At 38.5% G+C, this 14135-nt stretch overlaps 1 protein-coding gene across 7 annotated transcripts in view; it reads right to left on the bottom strand.

Moving 5' to 3' along the window:
* Positions 1-14135, bottom strand: part of CDKL5 (cyclin dependent kinase like 5) — a 216007-nt gene that overhangs the window by 78427 nt on the left and 123445 nt on the right. For all 7 annotated transcript variants that reach the window (XM_045472590.1, XM_045472595.1, XM_045472594.1 and 4 more), the window contains exon 4: positions 10371-10416. In XM_045472590.1, the coding sequence (XP_045328546.1) occupies positions 10371-10416 (46 nt within the window). The remainder of the gene's footprint in view (positions 1-10370; positions 10417-14135) is intronic.

The raw sequence follows: 14135 nt of genomic DNA, 5'->3' as shown, positions 1-14135 counted from the left end.
CACACACACACAAGAATACAGGTTCATAATTCTTTTATCTGCAATTTCAAAAATCCATCTAAAAACTGAACACTTTCTCCAAGTGTATGGCAAATCTCTTTAGAGGTAAAATCTAAACTGACATGAGACCACCTAGTCTTTGTTTATCCCACTTAGTAAGAACATTCAGGTGCTTGCTTCAGAAATAATGTCTTACTGGGGCGCCTGGGTGGCTCAGTCAGTTAAGCATCCAACTTCGGCTCAGGTCATGATTTCATGGTTCGTGAGTTCAAGCCCCACGTCAGGCTCTGTGCTGACATCTCAGAGCCTGGAGCCTGCTTCAGATTGTGTCTCCCTCTCTCTCTGCTCCTCCCCCCACTAATATTCTGTCTCTCTCTCAAAAAAATGAATAAACACTAATAATAAAAGAAACAGCATCTTATTACAGGGTGCTAAAGTAGCATGCCGTATTTCCATTCCAAAACCCGGAAGTTGTGAATTCTAAAACACATTTGTCTCCAACATTTGGGGTCAGAGTCAAAATCCTACCTTGAGAATCCAAGTTTTATGACCCTCAGGTTCAGGTATATTCAACCTCCTTCAGGTTCAGGGAAGAAGAAAATGAGAATTTGGGGATGAGGATGAGAAAGATTAAAATGCCTTCTAAGAAGAAATGCCTCCTAAAGCAAGGTACACAAGAGGAAAAAGGCTGATGGGGCTAAATGGGGAGAGAAGATTCTAAATTAGGTGCCAGGAGTACTTCTCAGATTATTTTCTATCCCAGCCTATCTCCCAGCCCCCATTCAAACGGAGTTTAAAGAATCAAGAGACTGTAATAAATGCAAGGGCTTTGTAGCACGAGAGTATCTGTAATAAACAGGGAACAGAAAGTCAACACTCCTTTGTGAACTGGTTACACAAGTGAAATATTCTCCCTACTTCACACACACACACACACACACAAAACACAAAAAAAACACAACTGTTGGGGAGCCCTGGAGCACAGATCAGGAAAGGACATAGAAAGATACTATCAGAAAGCAAGAAGTAGCAGTAGGATAGGTTGACAGTGGCATAAGCAGTGAGCCAGCCCAGCCAACATCAGGAGGGGGGGCGACTGGGAACTAGGGACTCACAGGGCCCCCATGAGGGGAAAAGAGTATGACACCATGGGGGTCACCTGGCAGTAGGGGGAATGTGATCAGGGGACCTCCCAAAGTGGCTTACAGGAATGTGGTGGGACAGAGGTCCAGCTGTTCTGCAAAATAGGGCTGAGCCAGATAAGTGGTATTTGGTGACTTTTAGAATTACTAAAACACTAACAGCCTTTAGTCTTATGAGGAAGGCTACCCCATCTGGGTTACTTTTGAGACTGAGATAATCAAACCAAAGTTCACCTATTTCTAAGACACAGAATGCCACAAAGGTCTCAATACAAAGCAAATGATGTTCTAACAAGGAGATAATCCAATACAAATATAGTGATTACTCACAACCTGGTTCCTGTCTGCTTTTCCATTCCCCATTTCATATCCTTCCCACCCCCCCCCCCACATTAGTCTTTCAGTTCTCCAAATAGCCCCAACTTAGTTTTTTCAACTTTAGGGCCTTATAACTTGTTCCCTCTGCTTGGAACTCTCATTCTACAACCCAGACTCCTTACAGGGCTGGCTCTTCTTCAGGATTCAGTTTGAACAGCACTCCTCAGAAGCTTCACCCAGATCACTAAACCAAAGCAGGCTTCCACCCCTATTATTCCTTACCACACTGAACCTATTCTTTTGCAGACCAAGAGCTGCTATTCTTTCTGTTAAACCAAGAGCTCTAGGAGAAGAGGCCTAAGTTCTGCTGTTCAACAATACCCACTCAACCACCTAGGACTGCACCCGGCACAAAGAAGGGATCAATAAATACTTCTGACACAAACACGTCCACTGATGTCATGAGGAAATCTCCACTCCTATGTGGCTAGCCCTCATTCCCTTAAGACGTGGGAAGCAGCCATGTGATGGCAAACAAGAGGCACTTTCCCTCTCAGTTTTGAGTATGATACTTTCAATCTTCTCTCTAGAACGTTGAGAGAGCAGCTTTTCGGGCAGTAAGACAAACCAAATTTCTTTTTCCCTATATACCACTATGCCTGGTTGTCTTCTACAATATGTGATTATAAAAAATGGGGCTCCAGAAAACTTAAAGTACTAAAAAGGGTCACGAACACATATATATTTAACCATTCATTAATAACATCCGTAAGCTATACTGGAGCTGGGTACAAAAAAATGTTGCAACTAAGTCAAAAGTAAATACAGCTGGTGTATCTTTTCTAGTCAACTGCTTGGTGAATTCTTGGCACTTGAAAAGCAACTGAAAAAAGAGAGCTTTGAATTATTAGCAACTTGCGGCGATTTTACTTTGCTAACAGATAAAGCTACCTCAGAATGGCTGAAGTAGAATGGTTTTAGAAGAAGGAACACTGGAGTAGGATTTGGGAGACCTAGAGTTTGGATCCCGTTAAATAACCAACACTGTGACATATGATGTTGGGCAAGCCACTTAACTTTTCATTCATAAAATAACAAAATAAATGGGCACACTCCCCGTCCACACACACCCTAAAAAATCCCATGGCTTTTTCCAAATCTAATAACCAATGATTTCTTTCCATTAAAATCTCATTGATTATGAGCCTAAACCTCACCGAATTTTGATGCTTTGTTATATAGACATCATTCAAATCTATACTGACTCTACGTAAAAATGGCTAGAGAGAAAAGAGAAATTAATCTTGAAAAAGAAGTTCACAAAACCACTTAGCATGTGGGGCCAAAACCACCTCATTTGAGCTGCCTATCTTTTTTAGGAAATGAAGGCTTTACTCTAATTTATGCCTGTCATAGATATCCAAAGTTGAGGTAAGCACTTCAGCACTAAGAATGTAATGAATGGGAACAGGCAGGAAGCAGAATTATTAATTCCCTAAGTGCAAGTAAAATGCACACTCTTCATTACTTGGTATATCCTATCATTTTTGTTTCTCTAAGTACTTTTAAGGTTCCTGGCTTACCCTGTACTTTGATGAAATTGCAGCACTAAACGATCGGATGATGAAGAAAAGGAATATACTTTCCACTTACACATGCTTCTCACCTCCAGAGGTTCAGAAAGTAGCCAAGCTCTTTAGTGAGGCAATTTTTTAAAGGTGCTGGCACAGCCTACTCAAGTGAGCACAAAAATCCCTGCCTTCCAGTTGAGATAATCCTGTGGATTCTTTACATAGGCAAGGCTCCTCCAGTTTACAAATGAAGAACCCAAGTCTATAAAGAATAGCTTCCTCGGGGTGAGGGAAGGGAATGCCACACTAAGTAGAACAAAGGGACACAGGCAACACGGTGGATGGTAGTGAGCAAGCTTTAGAGAGTCAGTCGAACACCCAGGTCCGGGTCTACACTCTGCTACTGCTTAGCTGAGTGGCAAAGCAGCATGGTATGGATGGAAGAAAAACTCAAAGATCCTGAGGCCTGCATCTTTCCCAGTTAATCACATACTGACTGTACAGCTTTGGACCGTGGGTTCCTTGGCTATAAACAGGAATTGGGCTTCTACTAGAGGATTCGAAGGTCCTTGCAGCTCTAAGACCCGGTGCATCCGAGCAAGTCCTGCTTATGTGCATGCTAATGGGCTTGGTCGTCAGTTTCCACTGAGGGTGTTTACCTTAGTACAGGCAGCAAGTCTGACAATGTTACATAAATTTTTTTGACTGATGATTAAATGGCAGGGTGGAAGAAGGACGTTAAGTAAGAAAAAAACAAAGAACTAACCTGCTTTTAGCTTGCCAGTTAGGCAAGTTAACACACTAAGAATCAAGAAGGGAGATTCACTAAAGTTAAAAGAAAAACAATTTTTAAGAAAAAAAAGTCACAGGAGCAAAAGTAATGCAAAGTAAGTAATAAAAAGAGAAAAACCTAAAGATGAACAGAAACTCTATTGTAACTCTATTTTTAAAGAACTGTGGGCTTGGAAAAGAAACCCAGAAATAGCTGTAACCTACTTTATGAAATCATAAACCTGACATTCTTGTATAGACAAAGAGGCCCCCCCAAAATGGACCTTTAAACAGGTACAATGGGAGGGGGAAAAAAAGCCAACCCATCCTTGTACAAAATCATCAGGATACCATAAGGGTTGCCCTGACTGAAGAAGGAATACCAACAAGAGGGCGATTAACACGGCCAAGGGGGTTTGAATGGTGGTGCTGCTATCATATATACTAAAAAAGATGAATTCAGCAGAGACTGGGTAGAGCACAATGGAAATGTATTAAATTATGAAGGGTGCAAATGTTCATCAAATCCTAGAAGAACCCCTGAAGCTTGAAAGAGATCCATTTTGGACATTAAAAGAAAGTCTGGTAAAATCATGACTAGCCACAATGTTCAAGCTTAGTTAATTGAATTCTGTTTAACCAAAGGTGGGAAAATTTGTTTCAAGGCCTCTCCTACAGAGAAATCAAGTTCTTGAATTTAAGGAGCAAAGACTATGAGCTCTTGTTTTATACCATTATGCAAAAATGTGACCAGAATTCCCTCAATCCAGAAATCAGGATAGAGCTTTCTAATGTCTGAGTAGAGATAAGGATGAAATAAATTGGAGGAAAGAATGGATGACCAATTACACATTCTCTCATGTTTAAAAAGAATATGTCCGGGGCGCCTGGGTGGCTCAGTCGGTTAAGCGTCCGACTTCGGCTCAGGTCATGATCTCACAGTTCGTGAGTTCAAGCCCCGCGTCAGGCTCTGTGCTGACCGCTCAGAGCCTGGAGCCTGTTTCGGATTCTGTGTCTCCCTCTCTCTCTGACCCTCCCCCGTTCATGCTCTGTCTCTCTCTGTCTCAAAAATAAATAAACGTTAAAAAAAATTTTTTTTAAATAAAAATAAAAAGAATATGTCCATTCCAAGAGAAAAAACTATTTATTTACAGAAAAGATAAACAGCGGGATATGAAATGCAAGCCTTTTAATTTGATATAAAAGCAGAGATACAACCTAAATTCCATCTTAACTGTGGACTGCTATACAGCTCCCTGAGAATCAGCTTCCTTGCCATGTAACAAGTAGGGAGGATCCCTCCTCACCCCATCACCCGTACTTTTAGGGAAAGACTGAAAAGTCCTAAGAAGCAAAAGATGTTGTCACACCAGAAGATGCAAATATACGTCAAAAATAAATCCTAGGGGCGCCTGGGTGGCTCAGTCAGTTGAGTGTCCGACTTTGGCTCAGGTCATGATCTCGTGGTTTATGGGTTCGAGCCCCGCATCAGGCTCTGTGCTGACAGCTTGGAGCCTGGAGCCTGTGTCAGATTCTGTGTCCCCCTCTCTCTATGCCCCACCCCTGCTTGTGCTCTGTCTCTGTCTTTCAAAAATGAATAAACATAAAAAAAATTTTTTTTTAATAAAAGATAAATCCTAGATCACAGGACCTCCTCAAGTAAAGGATGAGCAGACAACATTTTTAACTCTTGTTCACTCAAATCTATCTTTTCTAAATCACTGCTCTTGGATTATTTAATAAATTGAGGATGACAGACATTTGTACACGTGTGCGCATGAGAATGCTGGTCCAACAGTGACAGAAGATTATCATTCGGACATCAAATCTCATTGTAGAGAATTGTAGTTATAGGAAGGGGAGATGAATTAGGCTAAATCTATCATTATACATAGTCCAAAATGTATCTTTTAACTAAATAATCTCTAGTACCTTTTTAGTCTGGGGTCATTTTTCTCTTCTCAGAAAACCCAAATACTGAATAGAACTAATCCTTTGAAGACTTCTGGTTGGTTAGGTGTTTATAGTTAATGTTTCTCTGTGAGAACTTACATTAATAGACAAACTCATAATACTATATCACTCAGGGTATCATTAAGAATTCATTATCTGAAACTCTGCATTTATAATGATGTATAAAGAAGCAAAAAAGTCAGGGCGCCTGGGTGGCTCAGTCGGTTAAACGTCCGACTTCGGCTCAGGTCATGATCTCACGGTTCGTGAGTTCAAGCCCCGCATCGGGCTCTGTGCTGACAGCTCAGAGCCTGGAGCCTGTTTCAGATTCTGTGTCTCCCTCTCTCTCTCTGCCCCTCCCCCACTCCCTCTGTCTCTCTGCCTCTCTCTCAAAAATACAAACATTTTTTAAAAATATTTTTTAAGGGGCGCCTGGGTGGTGCAGTCGGTTAAGCGTCCGACTTCAGCCAGGTCACGATCTCGCGGTCCGTGAGTTCGAGCCCCGCGTCGGGCTCTGGGCTGATGGCTCAGAGCCTGGAGCCTGTTTCCGATTCTGTGTCTCCCTCTCTCTCTGCCCCTCCCCCGTTCATGCTCTGTCTCTCTCTGTCCCAAAAATAAATAAACGTTGAAAAAAAAAAAATAAAATAAAATAAAAAAATATTTTTTAAAAGCAGCAAAAGTCATCAAAACAAAAAACTATTAACTAATGAAGTGATCTCAGATAAAAGTGTCATCACTCACACAGTACTCATTTTTAACATGAGGTTTTAATCCCTACCCAGTATGTAGGAGAATCATAGACAAAAGATATGGATAAATGATTGATAGAGTTCTAATAGCTAACAACTAGAGAGCAAAATACTGACAAGGATGTAGTCAGAAAGACAGGGACATACAAAAATAAAGATAAAACTGACAAAGTTTTTTGTATATTTTTTAATAAGCCTCTTTTTATCATTATGAAAGTCATTCATTGTCCTAGCCTATAATTTTACTGCAAAAATTACCCCTCCCTCAAAAAAGTTAACACTGGATTCTTTTTTCTAAGAAATAGCTATTATAATCTAAATTGTGTTAACTATAAAATGAAGTAAACGTATTTTCATAATTTTTGCTCCATTTTCTCAACTTAAAAGTCCCAATCTAACCTTTTATTTACTATTTAAGGTTAGTTCCCATTTTAGGTAGTGATCTATTATCCTGGGATAACAAGGACAGCTTGAACAAAATACTGGTCCTACCTTATGTAGTTTCAAAAACATTTTATAAAAATGTGTTGAAATATTTACAAATTTAACAAGAAAATAGGACATGATCATAATCTTTTAAAGCTAACAGAAAGTAATATATACTCATAAAATATCCCTTCATATCATCAGTATGAGAATACTGGATTAGCTTGAATGCAAATCAGACCAAGTTCAGATCCTATTTCAGTGTAACAATGTTTTTACAGGATTATTTCATGACCTTCACAAAAATTTTTAAACACTGGGTTTTAGAAGGGTCATATAATATCAACAGAATATTTTCAGAGAAACTAATAAAAGAGATTAATGAGAGCTATATGACATTAAGGATATTCTGATGAAACTCTACTTTTTATTAGAATTTTCCTGATTGAAATTTAAGGTGATAGAATGGTTCAGAATTAAGTGGTTTACATAGGGGTTGAATGGACATTCTCATCTGTACTAAACTATCTATATACACTTCACATTCCAAAAGGATTGTTCACCACACACATTCCATTAAGCAAGATTCTACTCAGGCAGTGGGGTGCCTGGGTGCCTCAGTCAGTTACGCGTCAACTCTTGGTTTCAGCTCAGTCAAGATTGCACAGTTTCTAAGTTCAAGCCCCGCCTTGGGCTCTGTGCTGACAGCAGCACAGAGCATGCTTGGGATTTCTCTCTCCTTCTCTCTGTTCTTCCGGTTTGCCTTCTCGCTCTCTCTCAAAACAAACAAACAAACAAACAACTATTTAAAAAAAGCTCTTGCTTCCATGTTAACAACAAAAAAAAAAGATTCTACTCAGGCAGGAGGGAAAGGGTTAAGACAGAACAGAGAGTATGATATCTCCCAGGGAGAGCTGGAAACAGTTGAAAAGTGTGCCTAGAATAGAACTGGAACTAAAAAGTTATGAATAATTGCATGTCTTTAGATTCTATCACAGTAATGTTTAGGAAGTATCCAGAAGTATATATGGGCGTACCTACAAAGGTGTCTATCTGCAAGGTGGATGGGTGACAAGGCTGCAATGCCTGTAAGGTATGGTAACTGATAATGGTCTGGCAGAGAGGAGGGTAGAGGGGATTCATGCTTTGTCAGTGCACAGAAATAAGGGCTGATCAAATGTTTCCTATAATGTCTACACTATTCATACATTCCCAGGATACCACAGCTAGAAACAATGTCTCTTGCCTCAAAATTAAATTCATTCAGGCACTGACTGCTTTCTACTCTGTTTTACTGCTATTTACTTACAGGTCTTAATTCTACTAAGCTTCTTGAAATCACCCTGATTTATTCTTCAGGGCTTTCATAGCACCTGTCTCAGGGCTCAATACATTTAAACAGATGTTATTGATTACCACTCTGAAGGTATCATCACAACAGGTACAAACACATTGTTTAACTGAAGCTAAGAAATGGTATCAACAGAACAGAGATTGTGAAGAATATGGCAGGTTTTTTTTTCTTTAAAGCAATGGCATACGTGGCCTAGTTTGTACTGCTTTTCAAAAACTTCATGACAATTATTATTTTTGGTAGTTAACTGATGCTTGACGACGTGCCTTACAAGATGAATGCACAGCCAGAAGTCTTTACATGAAGGCAAAGGTTATGCTTTGATCTACTGTTGCAACCACTCTTTTTAGTAGATCACCATTTGTCTCTTGGACACCTGTGGTTAGCCCAAAGCCACTGCTCAAAGAGCTCATTTCCAATGGTCTCAGAGTGGACTGGCCTGGGGCTATTGCTTCCTGTCAGACTACAGGTATATCCTTTGAAGCAGGTCCCCCCCCCCCCCCCACTTTAGAACAAGCTAAAAGCTTTTTTTATTGCATTCTCTTTAAGGCTGGCAAGACAACGGCTGCTAAGGTTTCCCAGATGATGCGTGTGCTCCACATAACCAGCACATCAGAGTTGGGATATATCAAATACTACTGAATCTACCCCAGGACCTTGTTAGTGAGCCCTTTTTGTTATTTAATGTTCGCTAAGTGTCTAAAGTATGGGTGATGAAACTGTTCACAAATATAGAGGCTGACGGTGTGTAGTCAATGTGTGCTGATAAAGGTAGGCTACGACTGCCATTGTCATACTTCCAATTTCATACGAAAGTTAATGCTATGCTAGTGCCTCTTACCCTGGGGCACTATTTTCCACAAGGCAGGTTATGATTCAGTGGTGAAATCGATGTTATCTGATGCCACAAATAGGCATTTATGTGAATTTATATGAGCAGGAAACAAAAAATGAAGAACCTCCCATTAGTAAAATAGTTTTGTGATACTTTTACTTCAGTTATATATAGGACATTATGTATGTGGATACTGGATTAGGATGTAAAAAAAATATTTCTGTGGATCTCTGTAGGAAGAAAATTGGCAAAATGCTGCCTAGAGCTTCTCAAAGGCCATGCATGTCTTCGTGGTAAGTTTTTCTACTAGGCTATCCTTAGATGGCCAATAATCTAGATTTAAAACCTAATCAACTACTGAAATGCTTTATTTATATTTTGTACATTTTTTTTTTAGTGCTTTATTTAAAATTTTCTTGCCCAGCATAGGGTAACTTTTTTAACGTTTCTTTCTTTTTTAAAGTTTACGTATGTATTTTGAGAGAGAGAGCTCGCGTGCATGTCCATGCAAGCTGGGGAGGGCCAGAGAGAGCGGGTGAGAGAGAATCCCAAGCAGGCTCTGTGATGTCTGCGCAGAGCCCCAGCACAGGGCTTGATCCCACAAACTGTGAGATCATGACCTGAGCCAAAATCAAGAGTCAGACGGTTAAACAACTGAGCCACCCAGGTGCCCCAGCATAGGGTAATTTTAGTACTCCATCTGAAATGGTCTGGACGTGTGACCAAGGACCCCAACTATGGTATTTCTTCTTGAAAAGCTTTTATTCTTCCAATGAGTCATTTTAAATACAAAATCACTTTCTTGATACCATTTACATACTACTTATCCTTGTATTTCTAACTAAGAACCGAAGATCATAGTAATCAATACCAAAGCCCTTCACACAGCCCTTCCTACTTATGTGAACTCACAAAAATATTTATTTCAAATCAGTTTTCTCATTTTAATAATATTTATAAATAGCATGCCTTCTACCTAGCATTTGAAGCAAGATTTCCAGTGCTGACTGTACCTTAAAATACATAATAAATTTTCTAATATCATGAGATTTGATTTACACAGAAGGAGCTAGATGTTTCAAAGCAAAGCATGATAATAAATATGCTATATTCACTTTCTGAGATGCAGATGTTAAAATTTCAGGAACAAAGGCCAATCAGCTAGATCCCATCTCTTCTACATTCTGTTCACAAGGACTAAATACAAAAAGAAAAAGACAGATATACATACACACACACACACACGTATACCTTCACTGTCCTTGAATTTCTTGATTGCCACAATTTCATGTGTTTCCTGCAAAGGAAAAAAGAGGCAGAAAGTCATTCCTCAGTGTTTTTGAAACTGGGAATCCCATTAGTGTCGGGGTATATTTGGAGACTGAGGGCAAGAAACCAGAGAGTAAAAAAAAAAAAAAAAAAGATCCTCTTCTTTCCCAGCCCCTCATTTCCTGGTTCCAAAACTCTCTTTCTAAGCACCCTGCAGACATTGTCAGAGAAGGGAAAAATAAAGGGAGAGAGAAGGGAACCGAGAGCAGAGATGGCAATAGACCATGAATAAACCATAAATGTTAATGTCTGGACGCTAAAAAAAAGTACCAGGATGACTGATATGATATAATATTTACCATCATCTGTAGTTCCTTCTGAAACTCAGGGGCACATTTTAATTAGGCTTCTATAGCAAAGAAAAGGCTTCTACAATACTTGGTAGTTGCGGGTAACAGAGTTCCCCTTCTGAGTCTCCGCCCTTCACTTTACTTTTCCTAACAAGCCTAGTTCCCCAGTTCTTCTCTATGGATAGTCATTTCAAACCCAAAGAGAGACAAACATCTGCTGCCAAATACCAATCACTACCCCCACTCTTGCCTTTATTTCCTTCTCCTGAACACAAATGGGTTGTGAGCAAAACCCCACTTTAAACGGAAACATTGCAAAAAAATTTTTGTGTGTCTTTTTTGGTTGGAGAAGAAAATGAAGGCTGGAAAGGAAATAAAAATGCTCAGAGCTAAGTACCATGAGGTTAAATAACTCATGTCTTATTCTGGTCTAAAAAAGGAATAAAAAAGCTTTTGGCAAAATAATATATACATTCTTCAAAGCCAATATGTTATAAAGAAAGGTCTTCTGAATGACTCATGTCTGCTCTTTTGTACTCTAAGTGGCTATACTTTTAGATCTGTAGGAGCAAATCTTTTAATAAAAGATTGTCACTGCATCAAAACAAAGTCTTTACAAATGCATGCACTAGCAGGCAATAACCAACAAGGTACAAGGTATAAGGGAAAGAACACGCCCTATTGGGAAACTCTGCTCCTGGCACAAAGAAAGACGCAGCACTATACACGCATTCAGGGAGAGTCAAAATGCTCGCATTGCAGGGCAGAGTTCTTCCAGGTCATGCTTCAACCTATACTGCACTCTAAATGGAGACCCACAGGCATCGTTTTGTTGCATCCTAAGTATTACCTTTGTCTGATTTTATAAAAGGTCTCACTTAGTTCAAATTTGCTCATGATAGGACTACAAATTTAAACTGACAACGAACTTATTTACATCACCTTGAAGAAAGAAATGCATTAATTTCTGGCATCTCATAAATAGAATTCACTGTATAAAAGTTACTCTTTCACCAATATCATGGAAATCCTCTCAACTCTCTCTCTCTCCCTCCCTCTCATTCACTCAATACAGTTTATATATTTACTTAAAGAATGAAGCCAAAGAGATGAAGTTTTCTATATAAAATCACTTTGATGTCTGGTGGAAATTTACATGCACTTAAGAGCAGAAGGTGCTGGAAAGAATTTAACATTTCACTTTTATTCAAACTGCTTATAAAAATAATGCAAACTCATTACAGAAAACCTAAAATATAAAAGGCATAACCCTTGCTAGTATTTTGGTTTGTTTTCTTCCAGTAAAGTTTTCTCAAATTGGAATTGTAATATTGTATATGGTGTTACATGTTGCTTTTATTTCACTTGATATTGCATGAGGTACATTTTAACCTGTCATTGAGTAATTTTTAAAACCATCATTTTTAATGTATCGTTATTTAACTGATTGGTCAATGAACATACTTTAACATCTGCTTCTTTATTTTTCATAGAGTAAATTCGGCGAGTGATATAACTGGGTCAAATGGTATGAACATTAAAGGCTCCTGATACTGCCAAAACTGATACCCAAAAAATATCATTCCACAGATCACTTCAGCAGTATATAAGAATACCCATCCTATGACCACAGCTAACAGTAAATACAATCATTGGAAAAAGTCTTTAGACATCAGTGAGGTCAGAGAAGTTTCCTTCTATCAACTGGTAAGTGAAAAAAGGTCTACTAAAGTTAATATTTTTCTTGTTGATTCATGGATGTGAACCTGTTGCCAAATTTTGTTACAAATATTTTCCCTAGACTAACGTGATCATTGAATTATTTAGGGCTTGGTTGTTGTTGAATATAACTTATTATTACAGTCACATTTATTGATATATGCCTTTATGTCCACTACTTTTGTGTTCAAAGTCCTTACTTAGCCTCAGTATGGTTAACATTCATCCACAGTTATGTCTCAATATTCTAATGATTTAATTTCTTTCCTTAAGTCTTTATCCACCTATAATTTATTTAATCCACCTGTAATTTAACATAGTGAGGGAATCTATATTCAACAGAATTCTAAATACTGAATCAATTTTCCCAATACTCTTTACCATGGATTTTTAGTTCTTTGTTGTTTCCTAGCATTCTTACATACATGCTCTAGATTTTCTTTCAGAGCTTTCTAGTCTAGCCTACACTATTGATCTGTTGATTCTTATATCAGAACCAATTTAGATTGTTCTGACCTGAAACTGTTTTAAATTAATCTAGGATTATAGACCCTGGTTCTTCTTTTACCATTTTGTTAAATTTATTTTTGAGAATAGATTTTGGCTGTTGTATTTAATTTGTAATTGTACACACATGAGCTATTATATGTAACCTGTATTTCTTTACATATTTTATTAGCTTCAATCTTTACCTCCAGTCCTTTTCTACTGTGGTTTTCACACTTGTTTAGAGCTCAATTTGCATGAAGATTCTGCTCAGTGTGCATCTTTGAGTAGCTTTCTGAGGAAAGTCATGACATATGTCCAAGTTCTCTCACACACGAATGGCAACTTGGCAGGCACAGAATTCCTGGGAAGGCGACCTTACGTTCTCCACCATCTTCGGGGTCGCTATAAAATCTTATGCACTGCAAAGCCCTGCAAAGTGCCATGCACATCACAGACATTGTACGTTTGTACATTTATTAAAGCAACTTTCCAGCACATAGGAGTAAAAAGTCTCTAACAAAATCCATGTACTTCTTCTCCATACACTTTCTTCTTACAAGAAGAAGAAAATAAAGTCAGGGGCCAATTTGATTTTTAACATAGATAACTTTGTTTCTGCCTAGATCCTGTTAGGACTTCTTTTCTTTGGAATAAAAATTTTAAATTAACCAAAGTATGTCCAGAAGACAGTATCGGGGGGGAGGGGGAGGGGGAGGTTTTAAGCTAGTATTACCTGGAAATCAGTGAACTTAGAAAAGTTTTCTTCTAGCAACCTTAAATGTTGTTTCTAAACCTATTTTCCTAATATTTTTTCACCAGAAACCTTGTAACTTTTAGGTTGGACCTTTCATAATTGCCTTGTATGGTTTATTCACTACTGCGTAAGTGCCTAGAATAGCAGGCAGATAGTAGGTTCAATAATTATTTCACAAATGACTATTTCACGAGTGAATTAATCAAAACTGTTGCATCAATTTTGCTCTTTTACTTTCTTCATTTTTGGTTTATCTTCTTATTTCAGCTGGCTTTGATAATTTTTGCCTTGTTTCAACTTGTTCTCACCATAGAGGTCATATCCTTCTGGCTCTCCCTCAGGAGTGTTCATCTGCTTGTTACAAAAAATCATTTTTAGAACTACGTGTTGCTTCTAAATCTTCAGAGCAGTGTTTTCTTTGTCTTGCCCTATCTT

This window comes from Leopardus geoffroyi, chromosome X (genome assembly GCF_018350155.1).
Source record: "Leopardus geoffroyi isolate Oge1 chromosome X, O.geoffroyi_Oge1_pat1.0, whole genome shotgun sequence".
NCBI lineage: Eukaryota > Metazoa > Chordata > Mammalia > Carnivora > Felidae > Leopardus > Leopardus geoffroyi.
This window is presented reverse-complemented; position numbering and strand designations above follow the sequence as displayed.